Source organism: Emydura macquarii, unplaced genomic scaffold, assembly GCF_026122565.2.
Source record: "Emydura macquarii macquarii isolate MOO-44397 ecotype Brisbane River unplaced genomic scaffold, CSIRO-AGI_Emac_v2 contig_2738, whole genome shotgun sequence".
Lineage (NCBI taxonomy): Eukaryota > Metazoa > Chordata > Testudines > Chelidae > Emydura > Emydura macquarii.
In genome coordinates, this window is record NW_027132875.1 from 15,401 (window position 1) to 35,890 (window position 20,490).

At 51.2% G+C, this 20,490-nt stretch overlaps 1 protein-coding gene across 2 annotated transcripts; it reads left to right on the top strand.

Annotated features, from left to right (window-relative positions):
- The first annotated feature begins 1,470 nt into the window (after positions 1-1,470).
- Positions 1,471-19,775, top strand: LOC137165084 (butyrophilin-like protein 1). 2 transcript variants are annotated; one of them, XM_067566173.1, is made up of 16 exons: positions 1,471-1,808; positions 2,927-3,211; positions 4,937-5,038; positions 5,257-5,313; positions 6,525-6,551; positions 8,692-8,718; positions 9,409-9,435; positions 10,824-10,850; positions 11,543-11,578; positions 12,683-12,709; positions 13,448-13,483; positions 14,598-14,624; positions 15,146-15,181; positions 16,343-16,369; positions 17,117-17,153; positions 19,673-19,775. In XM_067566173.1, exons 1-15 carry the CDS (start codon positions 1,493-1,495, stop codon positions 17,119-17,121), a joined length of 1,062 nt encoding a protein of 353 aa, XP_067422274.1. In that variant the 5' UTR covers positions 1,471-1,492; the 3' UTR covers positions 17,122-17,153; positions 19,673-19,775. The 2 variants fall into 2 exon arrangements, with proteins under 2 accessions (XP_067422274.1, XP_067422275.1); XM_067566174.1 differs by lacking the exons at positions 10,824-10,850; positions 11,543-11,578; positions 12,683-12,709; ... (4 more) ...; positions 17,117-17,153; positions 19,673-19,775 and adding an exon at positions 10,707-10,821.
- The last annotated feature ends 715 nt before the right edge of the window (positions 19,776-20,490 follow it).

Consider the following 20,490-nt stretch of genomic DNA (forward strand, 5'->3'; position numbering starts at 1 on the left):
AATGGGGGTGGATACCAGGCCCAGGGTGGAAGCCCAGTGAGGCCCGGGCAGGAGGCAGAGCAGCCTGGGTGGGGTGAAATCCCCTCCTGTCCCTGGGGAGATGCCCTGCCCGGGAGCAGAGCGGGTCAGGTCAGATGATGGCTGGGACATGTTTCCTGCACTGCCGGCCCCTCTCACACAGTCTGGGGAGGTGTTAACCATCACTGCTCTCTCCTTACAGGTCCCTGCCCAGGGTGCCCCATCGTGATGCGGTGGCAGCTCTGTGTGTGCAGCCTGGCCATCCTCCTCCTGGCACCGTGTTCTCTCTCTGGTAAAAACGTTTGAATCCCAATTATTTCCCTCCCTGTCCCCCATGTACTGCATGGCCAGGGTAGGGGGATCTGAGCCCAAAGACCCCTCTCCCCAGGATTTCCTCAGTCCTGCAGAATAAAAGGGGACAGGCCCAGGAGGCTGTGGGGAGGGGATAACGTTAGGATTTTTTTATTTCCCTTGTTTCTTGAGCCTTTGGTCACACGTGGGTCCCATTTTCAGGCTTTTCTCTGCAAACACCAGAGCTAGAAACTGACTCTTCTTTTAAACGAAAGCTGAGATTCTCACAGGATCACACGCCTCCAGGAGCTGGGGCTTTATGAAAAACACTTAGTAGCCCAAGAGCTGGCAACATTTAGTATCAAAATCTCCTGGGTGGCTTTGACAAATCTCACCCTATCCCTCCCCACCTGTAGCCACACAGCGAGTATCAGGCGCTGCAGCTCGGCAGTAATTGCTCTACATGCCCCATGGTGGGACGGACGAGCCTGGAGACCCTTCAGACACAGCTGCTGTGCAGACATAGCTCACCTTCAGATGCTTAATTTCCTCCAGACACCGATCCCCAGAACGGTGAATGCTCTTCTGAGCCAGTCTCTGTTTTGGGTATCGAATCCCTGGAAGGGACGTGCATCAGCCCAAGGTCCATCAAAGACCCAATGCCCTCAGGCCAGGCAGAAACCCTCTGAGATGGCCTCTCTGCGCCATTGTGGGGATACATGGCTCTGAAATCAGTTCACCAAAGAAGTTGCTTGCAGTGGAAAGAGCTCGTAACTGGGTGCCATGGGGCTGTGCAGGGTGCTATGAACTGGCAGGTGGCTTCCAGCTGGGCCATCCCTTGCCAGTAGGTAGGGTGCAAGATAGGCATCTTTGGCGTAATTTCCAAGGGATTGTAGGACAGCATTGGAGGACTGGCTGGTGTCAGCTGTGGTACGGCTGCACTGCCCTGCGTCCACAGAGAGTAACTCAATAGCGCTACATGTGACTCTGAACCTTCTGCTACGAGCAATGCACGACTGAGGGAATTTTGTTTAGCTCTGTGATGCCCTTTCCTCACACTCACTGAGTGTCTGTATCTGCTGGGCCCTGGCTCAGCGATGCCCCCTCCTTTTGCCTCTCATTCAGGCTGCTCTTGGTGTTGTCTATTGCAGAGCAGTTCTCCCTGGCAGGCTCCCTGCATCCCATGGTGGGGGTAGTTGGCCGAGATGTGGTGTTACCCTGCCAGCTCTCACCTCCGGCCCGGCTGCCCAGAATGGACGTGCTGTGGAGGAAAATTGAAACAGGAGTTATCACGGTTCACAAATACTCAGACGAGGGAACCCAGGACCTGCCAGGAGAGAGTTACCAGTCCCGGACAGAGATGTTCCCGCAGGAGCTGAGCAATGGGAATGTCTCCCTGAAACTGAAACGGCTCCAAGTGGCAGATGCTGGGACATACCACTGCTTTGTGAAGAACCCAGAATGGAGTGAGGAAGCCACGACTGAGCTACGGGTGGCAGGTGAGACACGGCACTAACGGACACTGTGTCTGTATAGCCAGAACTTCCTGTAATCTTGGGGGAGCCCCAACACTGAGCCCAACACGGCAGTAGGTTCCTGTGCTGCAGGGAGGGATGTGCAGGACTCAGTAGGGGGCGCTCTCCCCTCGCACTCAGCGCCTACCCCATGGTGGTGCTAGCAGGATCAGTGCTCATTAAACGGCCTCTTCTCAATGTGACCTAAAGCGACGATCCTCAGTTCTCATGCTCACTGCGGCGCTGTTTGAGGGAGTGGGACCGTTACCCCCATGTTCTGCCCAAATCCCTGCTCAGGTGATAATTATGTTCAACCTCCCTGAAACTCCCCCTGCAGTTTCCAAGGGTTGGGATATTGCTTTTTATTCCCTGGGCACTGACCACATGTTCAGTGCTGCACCAGGGCAGTGGAAGGGACGGTCTCTGCCCATTTAGCTCACTAGGTAATGTAGCGCCAGACAATACAGGTCAGAAACATGAAGCCCCAGAGGAGGCGCCCTCCTGTGATAATGCAGAGCATTGAGGTTGTTCTAAATCATCTCCCGTTATTGGTGACTCCTAAGTCCAAAGGCTCCACAGGACACGTGTGCTTTTAAGGAGAGATTTAAAGGAAGGCAGGGTGGTTGTATGCAGCAGAGAGAAAGAGAAATCCAAGCACGAGGGTGGCCTGGGCTGGGGCACCGTTCCCAGTGAAGAGAGGACACCAGAGGGTACAGTATTTAGGAAGGTGATGAAGTAGGAGTTGCAGCAGTGATGTAGGTGGGGGTCACCATCCCTCACCTCCTGCTCTGTACTGAAGTGCAATGGTCCTGACAGCGATTGGGCTTCACCCCAGAAGTGGCTGCATTTCTGCAGCAGGTGCCGTGATCTCAGTGTAGCAGTTTCACCCTGCACATTCCTCTGTGAGCCTGCAGGGCAAAGTGCTGTATGGAAATGCAAGATGGTATTATTTAATTTCCCCAATTGTCAGCATGGGGGATCCCAGGGAAGCTTTGCTCATAAGGGAATGGAGCTTTCCAGTCAGAGCCCCCTATATACAGTGGTAGCTGGGGTATCACTTGATGCTTACGATTTCCTGATACACACACTCTCTGTCCCTGTAGCTGTGGCTCCAGTTTTCATTGACGTGCTGGGCCCCCAGGGTCAGGGGATCAGGCTGGACTGTAGATCCGCAGGCTGGTTCCCCGAACCCAAACTCCAGTGGGTTGGAAAGAATGGGAAGAACCTGGTGATGGACATTGTGACCAACGTGACTCAGGACAGGGAGAAGCTGTATACCGTTGTGAGTCACGTCACTGTCACAGAAGGAGAAGACAATGGAGACATCAGCTGCATAATGAAGAACGGCTTGCTGGAGACCGAGCGACAGTCTGCCGTTCACCTCTCAGGTGAGTCCCCCCGTGCTGAAAGGGTCACCAGGGTGGTGGCAGGGCCTAGGTTTCTTGGGAATTGCACTCAGCTAGGGCCTGTTTCTGGTACCGAGACAGGAAATGTCCTTCTAACCTGACTTGTGGGGCCATTTGTGATGGATGTTCCTGTGCTCTGGACAAACGGCCTGTCAGGAGCTGGGCTAAGTCTTGTGAAATGAACTCGATGTTGTTCTTTGAGGAGATGACGCGCTTGGTTGATAAAAGAACTGTGCTGAAGTAACAGATGCAGGGTGAGTCTACACTAGAAACACTTAGTACAGCAACAGAAGCGGTTCTTCCATGGCTGTAGTAAATTCACCTCTCTGAGGGGTGGTAACTAGGTCAATGGAATAATTCCTCCATTGACCTAGTGGTGTCTACACCAGCACTTATGCTGGCTTCAGCACATCACATAGGATGTGAAATTTTTCACAGGCCTGAGCGATATAATTAAAATGACCTAACTGTGTAGTGTAAAACCGGTCTGAGCCTCTGAAAGGGGTTTGACTTAGTCCTGCACGAAACTCTGATAAAAAAGTAGCACAGTTAAACTCAATGTAGCCAACAGTAAATGGATTAAAAATTGGCTAACTGATAGATCTCAAAGGAATTGTAATGGGTCTATTCTGGGCCAATGTTATTCAATAGCTTTATCAATGAGCTCAAAGGAAATGTAAAATCATTGCTGGTAAAATTTGCAGAAGACCCAGAAATAAGTAGAGTGGTAGATAATGATGGGGACAGGTGGGTACTATAGACTAACATGGAGCACTTGGTAAGGTGAGTTCACCCTAACAACATGCTGTCACAGGGCATGTCACAGCCTCTGCTTCCCCATTGAGGGCAGGCAATGAAGTGGCACCCATGGTCACAGCATCAGGCTTCAGGGAAGTTATGCCTGAGCCCGTGTGACTCACATCTCCTGTGTGGAGGTGGGTAGAGGCCATTCCTCTGCTCCACTCAGATCCAGGTGTCTGGCTACAAACAGGAAGGTGTCCCGAGCTTACTAAAACCCCTCCTGCTCCGTGCCAGCCAAGTATTTTCATTTCCACTGACATCTCCATTCCAGCCTTTGGCACACGAGGTCCAAGCCCTTGTCTGATACAGAAACAGGGACTGAACTTTGGAATCTCTAAACCCAAACTGGGCATCTCTTTCTACAAGAACCACTCTACTGGAATAGAAGTTCAGGACTGGATTCAGGGATCACTGGGGGAGGTTCTGTGGCCTGGGTTATACAGAAGGTCTGACTAGATGGTCATAAGGGCCCCTTTTGACCTTAACATCCCTGAATCCATGATCTCATAACACATTGGGGCCAACTGGGGAAAAAATGGTTCTCTGCTGAACTTATCTGGACTGGACGTGGTGACAGAACTGGGATGCTGTGTGACAATGATCATCCAAACAGCCAGCAGGCAGAGCTGGGCAGGCGGTGCACGGAGCCACTGGCTGTTGGCTTGTAGCAGCAGGAGAGATTTGGGCAGACCAGAGTCCTGGTTCTTGTACCAGATGCCACACTGGTTTATCTGGTACAATAGCTCTCCTCTGTTTCTGTGATTTGCACATGGAGGGGAAGTTTCCTTCGATCCCAGGAATTTCTGGGGATCCTTGAGCCTTAGCTGTCAAACCAAGCGGCAAAGCCCATTCTCCAGCTCCAGGATGGGACTGTGCTCCTCACACACTGCGCTCTCTGTTTGCCAGGTGACATCTTCCCCCGTGTTTCTCCCTGGCTGGCTGCATTCTGGGTATTGTTTACTCTGGTTCTTATTGCTGCTGGAGCCTGTGCATTTCTTGGATATACAGGTAACGGGACTGTGTTATTTACATGTTCAGAGTCGGCCCTAGAGGGCACTGGGCTGGGAGTGTTTTATTGTTCAGATATGTGACCTTGTCTTGGTTTTAGGAAATAAACCAAATTAAAGAACACACTGGGGTCCCTAACCTCACTTCTATTCATGTATTGCTCAGTGTTTCCCCTTCCTTCCCTATCTCACTGCAATGTCTGATTCTCTGTCTCACAGCGAAGAGAAAGACCTCTCAGAAGAAACGCTCTAAAGAGGAGGCTCTGTTAAATCTTGGTAGGTCTCCTGCTCTATCTCTTGCCGTGTCTGTTGAGTTGTGTGAGCTCTGTGGCTATCTGGTACTATCTGTGGGCTCAGTGCAATGAAAGAGATGGAGCCGGGAGGTTTCACCCTAGTGATTCCTCACCGCCCCCACATTCTCAAATATCCTGATAACAAGTTGGCAAATGTGTATTTTGCAGCAGGAAACCCAAGGGTCAATGCTTGTGAGATTCCTTGCACGTGGTTGGGACAAGAAGACTGGTTGGCAGTGACAAATCTGGGTCAGATTCTGCCATCCTCACTCTGAGCAATTGCTCAGTGGCTCTTTCTCCTTAAATGAAACAACACTGGAAGGTCAATGACGCCCTGTGAGATGATTCCATCCTTGTGACTGTTGAATGCACAGGAGACAGGGAGGGTGATTAGTCTCTAGCCTGTGATATACAGAAGATCTTATGGTCCCGTCTGGCCTGAAACTCTGCGTATCTATGACATTCACTCAGTCAGATGTGCCAATAGACACAGCAGCGCTGTTTTTTAAGTCCACGCATCTAATTTATTCCACTGTGAACGTTTCAATATGTAGTAACAATATTGATTTGCATTGTGATGGTGCTGAGACGTGTGACCCGTTCTGCTGGGCGCTGGGCACAAGTGTAGGGAAATACAGATGAAAGGCAGAGAATGGGTACAACATGCCAACATGGTGATGGGATCTCCTGACAAGGACAACCCTGAAGATCCCCTCTTTCATCTCCTTTGCCCTCTGCCATGCGCCCTTGTGGCCACCTTTCCTCCAGGTGGGGAAGACTGGATGGGACTCCCCTAGCAATCAGTGCTGTTGCTATTCTATAACTAGCCAGAGGGGTCACTGTGGAATAATTGCCCCTGTCTCCTGGTTCTATTAGCCGTGCTGCACCAGCCCAAGGCCTGCTCTATGCACAGCCCTGCACCAGTTTAACTCAAGGCATGTTTTGTAACCTCATTAGTTAAATTGGTTCAAGTGTGTGTGTAGACAAAGGCTAAGGAGTCAGAAACTCCCCCAGGGCTCCTGTGTGCTGGGGCGTATCATTAACTAGCCCAGCTCATGACAAACCTGCCAGGTCCTGCACTGGGGCTGGGAGTGTGGGTGTGGGATGTCTGTGACTGACTCCAGTCGTTAGGGAGTGTACAGCACCACACAGTGTGTGTCTCTGGGTCTAATGCTTTTCTCTTCCCCATTCCAGACACTGAGAAGAAGACGCTGGAAGCAGGTACTTGGCTAAGTGCCTAATAAACGTGTGTCTGTGCTTTCACACTATAATGAGATAGAAAAGTCAGCACACGCGCTGTACGTACCTTAGTCACCTTCATGATCATCTCCCTCTGCCCTGGAAATAAACAAACACTGCAGAGCTGGCAACTCACATTTCAGCCTTAACAACGGAGAGTGAATGCACGTGGACTGGTGGGACTCAGGCTATGTCTACACCATCCAACAGTTCAGATTATGGGAGAGTGACTAGCAACGCTCACCAAAGTGCTGCACTGTAACAATCCCGTGTAGGTGCTGTGGATGTGAACCACACAGTTCTTAGTTTACATTTATGTAGTCATATTTGAAGAGGATTAGGTGAGTATCAACGAGGCACCGTTTAGTGGACAGTTACAGCACAGCACTTTGGTGCGTGCTGCAAATCACACCCCTGTAGCCTGAACTATGGGGCTGTGTAGACAAGCCCTGAGTCAGGCTGGGCAAACTTCCTCCACGCAGTTCTGTGGCTACATCTCAGTTCTAACCTGAAAAATGGCTGCTATCCCAATGCTCAGCTCCCCACTTGCACACAGCTCTGCCAGTGCCCTTCAATCCCCATCTACTGCCTCCCTGCTATTCAGATCTGAGCTCCTCAGTCCTGTTCCCCCACATCCCCACCCTCATACACACCAAGGTCAGTGGAAAAAGCCCTGAAATTGAGCTTTGAAGGGAGTCCCCATGGGACAAACACTGCCACTGCTTGCACCCCCTGCTATCCGAGCTCTGGACTTCCTTCCCCAGCCCCAGCTCTGTTGGTATCTCTCAGTCCCCACCCACAGTTTTCCTGCTATCCCAGCCCTCAGCTTCTCATTTCTGTCCTGTTTTCCTCCCTCCAAGTCTAGGCCTGGGCCTCAAAGGAACAGAGCCTCCAAACCCTACTATGATCTGTGAGGTGCACACTGCTGAGCGGCCCGCCATTGTTCCACTAGGAGAGGGGACAGGGCCTGACCCCATGGCTTTAGAGGTGGACAGTAAATCCAGTGCCACACAGCCCCACACAGCCCTTCCCCAGTTAATCTCCTGCCAGCCACTAACCCTAGAGTTACACACTTTTGCAAATCAGCACCACAAAGGCCCAGAATTAGGAGGTCTGAGGCTGGGTGACAGGCTGCAGCAGTGCAGGCCTCTCTCTACTTGATACATCAGTGGTTCTCAACCAGGGGTATGTGTACCCTTGGGGGTACGCAGAGATCTTCCAGGGGGTACATCAACTCAGCTAGATATTTGCAACAGGCTACATAAAAAGCACTAGCAAAGTCAGTACAAACTAAACTTTCATACAGACAATGACTTGTTTATACCGCTCTATATACCAGACACTGAAATGCAAGTACAATCTTTATATTCCAATTGATTTATTTTATAATCATATGGTAAAAGTGAGAAAGGAAGCAATTTCTCAGTAATAGCGCGCTGTGACACTTTTGTATTTTTATGGCTGATTTTGTAAGCAAGAAGTTTTTAAGTGAGGTGAACCTTGGGGGTACACAAGGCAAATCAGACTCCTGAAAGGGGTACAGTAGTCTAGAAAGGTTGAGAACCACTGTGATACATGATCTGGTGTGATGCTCTCTTTCCTCATTCCCGGCAGTGCCATCAGTAGAGGGTGCTGCCCCAGGGCAATTTGTGGGCTCTGTTTAGGAGATGATCCGGGACCTTGTCTTTGTTCATTAAGAATAGTTTTGTCTGACATACCCTGTCAGTTCTGAGACTCTTGGTTCATTGGTACGTCTACACTGCAGCTGGGAACGGACTTTCCCGCTTGGGTAGCCAGACAGACGCTGGCTCTGCTTGAGTTAGTGCACTAACAATAGCAGTGTGGCTGTGGCTCAGCGTAGCTGCCTGACTACGTACCCAGGGTGTCTGAGTGGCTTTGTACATGGGAAGATAGACCAAGCCGCGGCACCTGCTACCCCTGGCTGCTCTGCTGCTGTTAGCCACTAGCTCAAGCCGACCTAGCACGTGTCTGCCTGCCCAGATAGGGAAGCTCACTCCCAGCTGTAGTGTAGATGTACCCAGAGTTTGGAACAGCCCCACATCACTGTGTTTGGAACAACCCACATGGAACTCACGATGGTCTCCTTTTCTTCTCTCCCCAGAACACCAGCTGCTGCAGGACAAGCTCGGTAAGTTCATGCACTTTCCCTGAGAGACTCCCTGGGCAGAGGCTTCCAGCCACACACGGTGCTGAGCAGATCCAGAAGCACCGACATCATAGGGCAGGACTGAGTGAACAGTTTGGGCCAAAATCTGAGTCACAGGGTTACCTGCTCTTGTGCCTAGTTAGGCAGACGGGTGTCACCTTGTCTTTGACAATCCAATGCCAGTCTCGTTGTTCTGAGGCAGGGAAAGTGGGCCAGTCGATTTCTAAGGCTGACGACTGGAGTGTTCTGGGCCTCTTCCCAGAACGTGGCTCACACTTCCATGTTTCGTTGCCAAAGCCAGATCCCAGATCTGAGCTCCAATCATCAGCATGTCTAGCCTCTATTTATACCTGCAGTGTGGAGCTTTGATGCTCCAAAGGGCTGTTAGTAACACAGAAAAAGGAATTCTCCTTAGATGAAGGGGTTGAGAATGGCAGAGCTGTATCTGGATCTAGACCCTGGATCTAGTCTGCCATCAAGGTTAGATGCTTTGTAAATCCCAGCTCTCCTACATGTTGGTCTGTTTTACTAACCGACAATCACGCTCCTATCAAAGCAGCTGGCTCCTGCACTGCTGCTGGGAGTGTGAGTGTAACTAACCTGGATTGTTATGGGACACACAGCATCACACAGCGTGGCTCTGTGTCTAACTTTTTTTTCTTCCTATTTCAGATGCTGTGAAGAGCGATTTAGAATCAGGTACTTTACTAACCTCCTAGTAAACGTGGGTCTGTGCTTTCCTACTGTAACGAGCTAGAAAATTCATCACATACAATGTATGGACTTGAGTCACTTTCATGATTATCTCCCCCTGCCCTGGAAGAACCAAACACTGCAGAGTTTGCAGCTAACATTTCAGTATCATCCTTAACTGAGAGTGAATTTGATGCATCTGGCATGGCAGGACTGAGGCCCAACTGTTCAGATTATGCTGTGTGAATAGCAAAGCACACCAAAGTGTTGCACTGTAACAACCCCATGTGGATGCTGTGGGTGTGAACTAAAAGGTTCCTAGTTCGCACATAGCTATATTTGAAGAGGACTATGTTAGTGTGAGCTAGGTAACATTTCGTGTGCACAAGCAGCATCCACACAGCACAGTTACAGAGCAGCACATAGGTGCGCGCTGCAAATCACAACCCCATCGACCAAACTACAGGGCTGTGTAGCCAATCCCTGAGTCAGGGACTGAGCAAACTTTCTCCACACAGGTCTGTGGCTATATCTCAGTTCTGACCTGCAAAATACCTGCTCTCCCAATTCTGAGCTCCCTGCACGCACACAGCTCTGCTGGTGTCCCTCATTCCCCACCTACCACTTCCCTGTCATCCAAGCCCTGATCTCCTTAGTCCTGTCCAGTCCTGTTCTCTCCACTTCTCCCCCCCTCCTTCTCTGGGCTTGGGCATCAAATCAGCATAGATTCCAAGCCCTACTACACTTTGTATGTGCTCGGTGAGGTGCACTGTGGTAGGACCCACAACCCACAGTGTTCCCATGAAAGCCGGGACAAAACCTGACTCCACATCTGTGGGTTGGACAGTGACCCCAGGGCTAAACAGCCCCACGGAGTCCTTCCCCAGCTAAGCTCCTGCCAACCGCTGACACTACAGTTACACACTTTTGCAGATCAGCACCACGAAGGGATTGCACAGTCCAGGAATAGGAGGTTTGCGGCCAGATGACAGGCTGCAGCAGTGCAGGTATCTCTCTACATGATACATGTTCTGCTGTGACACTCCCTCCTCTCATTCCCTGCAGTGCCATCAGCCGGGGGTGCTGACCCTGGGGCAATTTGTGGGCTCTATTTAAGGCCTGATATGGGACCTTGTCTGTTGACCTTGGCTCATTGGGTACGTTTACACGGCAGCTGGGAGGATGCTTCCCTGTTCAGACATATGCTTGCTCTGCTTGAGTTAGCGCTAATCCCTGCTCCTCTGCTACTCTTAGCACGTTTCTGCCTGCCCAAACAGGGAAGCACCCTCCCAGCTGCAGTGTACACATCCCCAAATTTTGGAACAGTCCCGTGTCACTCTGCTCGGAATGAACCACATTGAACCCAGGATGGTCTCCTTCTCTTCTCTCCCCAGAGTGTGACAAGCTGCATCAGACGATTGGTAAGTTCATCCCCAAGACAGCCCCTTGGACAGAGGCTTCCAGCCACGCATGGTGCTGAGCAGATCCAGAACCACTGACACAACCGGGCAGGGCTAAGTGAACAATTCAGTCCAAAATCAGAGCAACAATAGATACCCAAGTCCCACAACAGCAATCCGAGCTGTCTGCAGCAGACACAGTGTTACCTGCTCTCATATCTGGATAGACAGACAAATCTCACCTTGCCTTTGACAGGCCAATGCTAATCACATTCCTCTGAAGCAGAAGAAGGGAGCCAGCCACTTTCTATAGATGACTGCTGGAGCACAGGCTCTTCTAGACCATTTCCCAGAACATGGCTCATGTTTCCATGTTTCATTGCCAAAGCCAGATCCCTGATGTTAGCCCCAATCATCGGCGCATCCCTCCCCTACTTATACCTGGGGTACGAGGAATTCTCCTTAGGCGGAAGGATTGAGAACGTCAGAGGTGTACAGGGATCCAGACCCCCATCCTCCATCAAATTTAGATACTTTGTAAATCTCAGGTCTCTGTGTTGCTGCGTATCACTAACTAACAGCTCCGCTCCTATCAAAGCTGCTGGCTACTGTACTGTGGCTGTGGGGTGCTAGTAACTAACCCCGCTCGTTATGGGGCACATAGCATCACACAGCGCGTATCTCTGTCTAACTCTTTTCTCCTCCCATTTCAGAGACTGAGGAGAAGAAGAACAAGATGTTGGAATCAGGTACTTGTGTAATCCCTGGCAAACGTGTGTTTGTGCTTTCCCACTATAACAAGATAGGAAAATTACCACACACAAACTATGGACTTCAGTCACCTTCATGGTCATTTACTCCTCCCCTGGAAAAATACAAACACTGCACTGTTTGTGGCTCACATGTTAGTATCATTCTTAATGACGGAGACTGAGTTTAGTGCCCATGGATTAGTGGGGGTAAAGGGAACTGCTGGCAGTTACTGTCACACCATTCAGGCAGATGTATATGAGAACAGGGATCCGTGGGCCATGGCTGGAATGCGTCATTTTCTGTATGAAGCTGTCTTACTTGCTCCTACAATAAGTGGTTCTCCAAGGTCAGCTGGATGATCTGGGCTTGCAGGGCTTGGTTGTCTGCCTGAAGGCGGCCAGCCACTCTAGCATGTCTGGTGCTCTAGAGGGCAGCAGTTGGAAAGCTGGATCGATTCTCCCAGCACCAGGCCCATGTCTGTAGCCTATGTGGTCCGTGCAGAGTGTCAGAACTGGGACACGGGTGGTCAGGTCTAGTGGTCAGAACTGGTTCAGGAGCCAGGCCAGGTGAGGCTACCAGGAGATCAGAGTTAGAGACAGTGCAAAAGGGCAGATGGAGAGTCAGGAGGCAGCAGGTCAGGTTTCCAGGAGATCAGAGTCAGGCAGCAGGAGCAGGTAGCACAGGGGAGGCAGCACTAAGCAGGGGAAACCCAGTTGCACTGGGGACTTCCCGATCTTGTGCTTGGTTATAATAGAAGCAAGGAACCAGTCAGGACACCTGGAGTTACACCAGGCAGAGGCCAGGACTGGAGTTCTCTGTCAGAGCTGAGCTTTGCGTTCTGGGGACTGTTGACTGGCCGGAGGGTTGGAAGATGCTGGCTCCCATGAGTCCTGTAGATGGGCATTAGATAATCAAGGCCCCGGAAGTTGACTTAATGTGCCCAAAATAGGAGTGTATCTGGGAGTAGCATGAACAGCGGCTAGGGCAGTCACCCAGCTACGTACTCAGAAGGTCTGAACAAGTTTGGAACAGCCCCATGTGACTCTGCTCGGAATGACCCACACTGAAGCCATGATGGCCTCCTTTTCCTCTCTCCCCAGACTGCAGCCAGCTGCGTGTCAGACTTGGTAAGTTCATTCACCTTCCTTTAGAGAGCCCCTGGGTAGAGGCTCCGAGCCACACACCGTGCTGAGCAGGTCCAGGAGCATCGACACTGCAAGGCAGCACTAAATAAACAGTTCAAGCCAAAATCAGAGTCACACTCGATACCCGAGTCCCTCAGCAGCACTGTGAGCTGTCTGCAGCTACGGAGGTTTACCTCCTTTCTTGTCTGCATAGACAGACAGGTGTCACCTTGCCTTTGACAATCCAGTGCCAAATCATTGTTCTGAAGCAGGAGAAGGGGAGCATCAGCTTTCTGTAGATGACTCCTGAGTGCCGGCTTTTCTGGGCCTCCTCCCAGAACGTGGCTCCCATTTCCATGCTTTGTTGCCAAGGCCAGATGTGAGCCCCAACCATCTGCACATCTATCCCCTAGTTATACCTGGAGCGTGTAGCTTTGATGCTCCAAAGCGCTGTTAGTAACAGAGAAAAGGAATTCTCCTTAGACAGAAGGGTTGAGAATGGCAGAGCTGTATCAGGATCCAGATCCATGTCTTCCATCAAGGTGAGATGCTTTGTAAATCCCAGGGCTCCTGCATGTTGTTGCATATCATTAGCCTCCAGCTGGGCTCCTATCAAAGCTGCTGGCACCTGCCCTGGTGCTGGGAGTGTGGCTGTGGGATGCCTGTAACTAACCCCGCTCATTATGGGGCACATAGCATCACACAGCGTATCTCTCTAACTCTTTTCTCCTCCCATTTCAGAGACTGAGAAGAATGAGAACATGCGATTGCAATCAGGTATTTGTGTAATCCTAGTAAACGTGTGTTTGTGCTTTCTCACTATAACAAGACAGGAAAATTACCACACACAAACTATGGACTTCAGTCACCTTCATGATCATTTACCCCTCCCCTGGAGAAATACAAACACTGCACTGTTTGTGGTTCACATGTTAGTATCATTCTTAATGATGGAGAGTGAGTTTCGTGCACATGGATTAGTGGGAGTTAATGGAATTGCTGCAGTTACTGTCAAACCATTCAGGCAGATATATATGAGAACAGGGATCCGTGGGCATTCGCTGGAGTGCGTCATTTTCTGCATGAAGCTGTCTTACTTGCCCCTGCTATAAGTGGTTCTCCGAGGTCAGCTGGATGACCTGGGCCTACAGGGCTTGGTTGTCTGCCTGAAGGCGGCCAGCCACTCTAGCATGTCTGGTGCTCTAGAGGGCAGCGGTTGGAGAGCTGGATCAATTGTCCCAGCACCAGGCCCACGTCTGTAGCCTCCGTGGTCCATGCAGACTGTCAGAAACGGGAAATGGGCATTCAGGTCTAGTGGTCAGAACCTGGTTGGAAGCCAGAAGTCAGGCCAAGTGAGCTATCAGGAGATCAGAGTCAGAGAGAGTGCCAAAGGGCATATGGAGAGTCAGGAGGCAGCAGGTCAGGTTTCCAGTAGATCAGAGTCAGGCAGCAGGAGCAGGTAGCACAGGGGAGGCAGCACTAAACAAGGGAAACCCAGTAGCACTGGGGACTTCCCGGTCTTGTGCTTGCTAAAATAGAAGCAAGGAACCAGTCAGGATGTCCAGAGTTCCACCAGGCAGAGCCCAGAACTGGAGTTCTCTGTCAGAGCTGAGCTTCGCATTCTGGGCACTGTTGACTAGTCGCTAGCTGGGGAGTTGGAAGATGCTGGCTCCTAAGAGTCCTGTAGATGAGCGTTGGACAATCAAGGACCCTGCAGCTGCCTTAACGTGCCAAAAATAGGAGTGTATCTGGGAGTAGCATGGGCAGTGGTTAGGGCATTCACCCAGCTACCTACACGGGTGGTCTGAACAAGTTTGGAACAGCCCCATGTGACTCCGCTTCCATTGACCCACACTGAAGCCATGATGGTCTCCTTTTCTTCTCTCCCCAGAGTGCAGAGATCTAAGTGTCAGTCTCGGTAAGTTCATGCACCTTCCCTTAGACAGCCAATGCCAATCCTATTGTTCTGAAGCAGGAGAAGGGGGTAGCAGCTTTCTGTAGCTGACTGCTGAGTGCAGCCTCTTCTGGGCCACATCCCAGAATGTGGCTCCCATTTCCATGCTTTGTTGCCAAGGCCAGATGTGGGCCCCAACCATCTGCACGTCCATCCCCTAGTTATACCTGGAACGTGGAGCTTTGATGCTCCAAAGTGCTGTTAGTAACAGAGAAAAAGAATTCTCCTTAGACGGAAGGGTTGAGAATGTCAAAGCTGTATCGGGATCCAGAGCCACGTCTTCCATCAAGGTGAGATGCTTTGTAAATCCCAGGTATTCTGCATGCCGGTGCATATCACTAACTGCCCACCTCACTCCTATCGAAGCTGGTGGCTACTGCACTGGGGCTGAGAGTGTGGCTGTGGGGCTAACCCCAGTCATTATGGAGCACACAGCATCTCACAGCACGTCCCTGTGTCTAACTTTTTTCTCCTCACCATTTCAGAGACTGAGAAGAGTAAGAACAGGCGGCTGAACGCAGGTATTTGGTTAATCCCTAGTAAACATGTGTCTGTGCTTTCATGCTATGATGAGATAGGAAAATCATCACACATGGTGTATGGACTTCACTCACCTTCATGATCATCTTCCCAATTCCTGGAAATATTCAAGCATTGCATTTCAGTATAATCCTTAATGCCGGAGATTGAATGTAGTGCATATGGATTAGTGGGACTTAATCAGGGCCTGGGCAAACTTCCTCCATGCAATTCTGTGGCTATATCTCAATTCTGACCTTCAAAATGCCTTCTATCCCCACTTCTGGGCTCCCTGCATGCACCCACCTCTGCTGGTCCCCTCAGTACCCACCTGTAGCCACATGCGCTCCTAGCCATGGGCTCCCACATACGCAGCTCTACTGGGTCCCCTCAATCCTGATTGGCAGCCCCCTGCTATCCCAGTCCTGTGCTTTCCAGTCCCACGGTTCTGCTGATGACCATCAGTCCTGATCTGCAGCTAGTGGTCACATTAGGCACCTGCAAGCCATACAATTGCAGGGAACCCAGAGGAAAATCTGACTCCTAAGAGCTCTGTGGCTCAGGCTTCAAGACATCTCCTTGGCATCAGTTCTTTGCCAAGTGAGGCCCTCCAGACACCATTGGAGCTGGTATTTTGGGGTGATTCTCACACTAATGCAGGGGTGCACATATTTTCTGCCAGCTCTCTGGTATGCTCGGCACTGTATCCTACCCAGAGAAGGTACCAAAGCCTGGCAAAAGGGTTTTTCCTGTAGAGTTTCAAAAATGAGACATGAAACACTTGGTGAATCTCCTGAGAATGGGGTAGTTGATGTTCAAAAGTGACCAAGTTAACCTGTTGCTGAATCCTAAAGGGGCCAAGGAACTGAAAGTCCAACTTGTGAGAGGGTCTGTCTGTACAGAGATGCTCCGTGGATAGCCATATCTTTTGTCCTGCTGAGTACTTCAGCAGCTAACTGATCTATTGCATGTGCTGCCGCCAGCCACCCTACTTTTAGCGCACTAGCGCACTTGCTCGAGCAGAACACGTCTGCCTGCCCAAACTGGGACACACCTTCCCAGCTGCAGTGTGGATGTCCCCAAAGTTTGGAACAGCCCCATGTGACTCTGATTGAAATGACCCACACTGAACCCATGGTGATCTCCTTTTCTTCTCTCCCCAGAGTGCCGGGAGCTGCGTGAGAGGCTCAGTAAGTTCATCCACTTCCCCACTACAGCCCCTGGACAGAGGCTCCCAGTCACACACGGTGCTGAGCTGATCCAGACACACTGATGCCACAGGGCAGGGCTGAGTGAACCATTTGTGCCAATCTGAGTCCCATTAGAGTAACCCCAGTCCTACCACAGCACTGTGAGCTCTGCAGAAGACACAGGGTTACCTGCTCTCATGTTGGATTAGACAAGTAGGTGTCACCTTGCCTTTGACAATCCAATTCAATCACGTTGTTCTGATGCAGCAGGAGGGGGCCAGCCACTTTCTGTAGATGACTGCTGGAGTGCAGGCTCTTCTGGGTCATTTCCCAGAAGCTGGAGATGAGTGAGAGACCAGACACAGGCTCATGTTTCCACGTGTTGTTGCCAGGATCAGATCCCAGATCTGAGCTCCAATCATCGGCACGTCCATCCCCTAGTTATAGCTGGAGTGCGTAGCTTTGATGCTCCAGAGGGCTGTTAGTAACACAGAAAGGAATTCCCCGTAGATGGAAGGGTTGAGAATATCAGAATCCAGACACACGTCTTCCATCAAGGTTAGATGCTTTGCAAATCCCAGGGCTTCTGTGTGTTGGTGCGTGTCACTAACCACCTGCCCTGCTCCTAGCCAAGCTGCTGGCTCCTGGGACTGGGAGCATGGCTGTAACTAACCCAGTCGTTATGGGGCACACAGCATCACATAGCGCGTCTCTGTGTCTAACTGTTTTCTCCTCCCCATTTCACAGAGTGAGGAGGAGAAGAAGAACCAGCAGCTGGAAGCAGGTACTTGGCTAAACCCCTAGTAAGCATGGTTCTGTGCTTTCACACTGTGATAAATAGGAGTATCACCGCATGCAATGTATCGACTTTAGTCACCATCATGCTCATCTCCCCCTGCCCAGGATATACATGTACACTGCAGAGCTCGCAGCTCACATTTCAGGACCCTGCTGAACAACCGAGAGTGAATTTAATGCATAGGGAATGGCAGGACTCAGGCTATGTCTGCACTGCCCAACAGTTCAGATTATGGGAGGGGGGGTGAGTAGCAACATGCTCCAAAGTGCTGCACTGTAACACCCCGTGTGGATGCTGTGGCTGTGAAATAAAAGGTTCATAATTTGCATGGGCTTTGTTAGTATGAACTAGGTATCGTTTAGTAGGCACCAACAGCAACCACATGGGGCAGTCCCGGAGTAGCACTTTAGAGTGCCCTGCGAATCACACCGGCATAGGGCTGCGTAGACCAGACATTAGTGAGAGGCTGGGCAAACGTCCTCCATGCAGGTCTGTGAATATATCTGTTTGGACCTGCAAAATATCTGCCATCTCAATTCTGAGCTCTCCATGTGCACCCAGCTCTGCTGATGCCCCTCATTCCCCACACACTACCTCCCTGCTATCCCAGCTAGGCGCTCCTCAGTCCTGTCCAGTCCCGTTTCCCCCTGCACCTCTGCCCTTATACTCTAGGCCTGTGCCGCGAATGAACAGAGACTCCAAACTGTACTATGCTCTATGATTTGTGAGGTGCGCTCTGATGGGACCCACAATCCATCATGCGGCTCTTTGTTCCACTAGAAGCTGAGATGAAGGCCGCTGAAATTGATGGATCAGGGTGAATTTTCAGCGGAGGGTAAGGTAAATGTGGTTCTTTGCGGTATCTATAGCTATTTTTGCCTCTTCGTCTCTGACTGGTTGGCCATCCCTGCCCAGGTAATCCACACGGAGCCCTTCCCCAACTCAGCTCCCGCCAGCCACTGACCCTAAAGTTACACACTTTTGCAAATCAGCACCACAAAGGGATTGCATGGCCCAGAAATAGGAAGTCTGAGTCCAGGTGATAAGCTGCAGCAGTGCAGGCCTCTCTCTGCGTGATACGTGTTCTGGTGTGATGCTCCCTCCTCTTCCAGCCTGGCAGTGCCGTCAGTAGGGGGTGCTGCCCGCTGGGGCAATTTGTGTTTATGGGCTCATCTGCAACCTTGTCTGTTGTTGCCCATTAACAACAGTTTTCTTCTTCGAATAATGTCCCTATGGGCACTGCACTGTAGGTATCTTCACATGTCTGCGCTTCAGACTGGAGATTTTTGGTAGCAGTATCTGTTTGGCTCACACATGCGCTTTCCCCGTCCTGTGCTCTGCTTTGCTGCTATATAGCACCGTGCGGGCAAACTGCCCTAAGTTCCTTCTCAACCACCCTTGGCCTGAAACGGAGCCTTAGCAGATCCATTGACAGATATTCTTCTTAGTGTTTTTTCTTACTGGGTTTTTCCTTAGTAGTAATAGAGCTTCAGTTAGTGTTAATGCTTCTTTCCTCTTTTCATTTCTCAAAAAACCCCTCTTTTTTTAATTTTGTTTGTAGAATAGTTATCTCCTTAGTGTAAATTATTTTCCCCTAGACCTTCCCGTTTGGGAAGTGAACCCTAAAAAGGGTATTCCCAGCTGCTCGGCTTCCCAGCTAAGCAAGGCCTGGCTCTTCAGCTGGTGGGATTGCTGGAAGCTTTGCATAACGTTTTGCACCTCCGCCTGCCATTTCACCAGCCATTGCAGGGTCTCCTCCATCACCGGGATGCTAAACTCTCACTCTGGCTTATAGTCCCAGACAAGCCCCCATGTGTAGCAGGGCACCACGAGCCTACGCTGCTTCTGCTGCGTTCACAAAGCCAGTCGGAGACCCTGGGCTTCAGTAACCACTGGTGCAGGTTTATTTACAGGTTGTGCTCCCACCAGCTTTTCCCAATTTGCCTTCTAGTCTCTGCACCCAGGAGGGAAGAGCTATCATCACTATCACTATCAATCACTCCACTTCCTGGCTCCCTCCTCCTGGCTTCCTTCCTCTCAGCCCTTTATGCAGCCCCAGGCTAACTGGGCTGGCAGCTGTCTCTGGTTGGCCCTTCAGTGATGATCCATCCCTACCCTGTCATCTGTCCCTTCAGCCCCACTCAGCCCTGCCTCCGCAGCCTGCAGAGTCTTCAGCCCCCCGGACACCCTCCATGCACCCCACGCCCAGGAGCCTGAATGCCTCTCAGGGACAGATCCTGTGCAGGGGGCAGTGAGAGGATGCAAGGAGCCCAGTTCCCCACTCTGGCTCCCCCTACATCCAGGGGCCTGGCCCAGACACAGCGCTGCAGCTCTCTGCAGCCTATGGCCAGCTCCAGGCTAGCGGTGCCGGTCCCACTAGCCACCCCAACCCTGAACACTCTGTCCTTCACTATGGCTGTGCTGGCTGAAATCTCTTTCCTGTGGGATCGTGGGGTCCCCGATTGACCCATGGCTAATGGGGTTATTCTTGTTTTTCGCCCCAGTTCCCGTCACCCTGGATCTGCATTACCAACACCTCAAACTTACTCCAGATGGCAGAACAGTTGAACACAACCCCCCTTCCCTAGGGCCGGCTTCCCCCTCCAGGGCCCTGATCACCATGGGGAGGGAGGGTTTGGTGGCCGGGGGATCATGGTGGGGAGGGAGGGTCTGCAGGTGGTACTGGGCGGTGGAGGTGGGGGACAGGTTGAACTGGGAGCTCGGGGTGCTGAGTGAGGCTGTGAGGGGCAGAGTGAGACAGGAGAAGCTGAAAAGACCCCCTGAGAGGGGTTTCTGGGCTCTGGGGAGATCCGAGGGGCAGTATCACCCCAGGAAGGCCGACGCTCTGATCCAGAACTGGGGTGTGACACCAACAGTGATTGGGATGGATCTGGAGGAGAAGGGAGGAGTCTCTCGTTTTATAGTGTCAATTCAATAGCCCTTATCCTGGAGATGCCTGTCAAAGGTTCTGAGAGTTTGTTCCCGTTCCTCAGCCCAGGATTTTCTTCAGGGAAGGACAAGGGGAAACCCCTTAACGTCTGCCCTCCCCCCACCCCACACCCAGTGACTGGGATTTCCCTCAGAAATTAATGGTTAGGGGGATCTGTTAGTCAGGGAGATCCAGTGGCAGGAAACAACATGGGACCATCTGCAACAGGAGAAACAGCCCCAGCCCCTGGACAGCACCTGCCGCTGGAGACAAGGAAGCAAAAGAAAACAGCGCCGGACCAGAGAAAATTTCCAAAAGCTCCTGTCCGCCAACCTTGCCAAGCAGAGGAAGGGGGATAAAGCAGGAGTAGCCTTAACTGGAAACACCCTGTGT

Excerpts from the sequence above, each read along its gene's own strand:
- LOC137165084 (XM_067566173.1), top strand. The coding sequence starts at position 1,493 with ATGGTGGGGGTAGTTGGCCGAGATGTGGTGTTACCCTGCCAGCTCTCA. Across the intron at positions 1,809-2,926 it reads GACTGAGCTACGGGTGGCAG|CTGTGGCTCCAGTTTTCATT; the intron begins GTGAGACACGGC and ends CTGTCCCTGTAG. Across the intron at positions 10,851-11,542 it reads CAAGCTGCATCAGACGATTG|AGACTGAGGAGAAGAAGAAC; the intron begins GTAAGTTCATCC and ends CTCCCATTTCAG.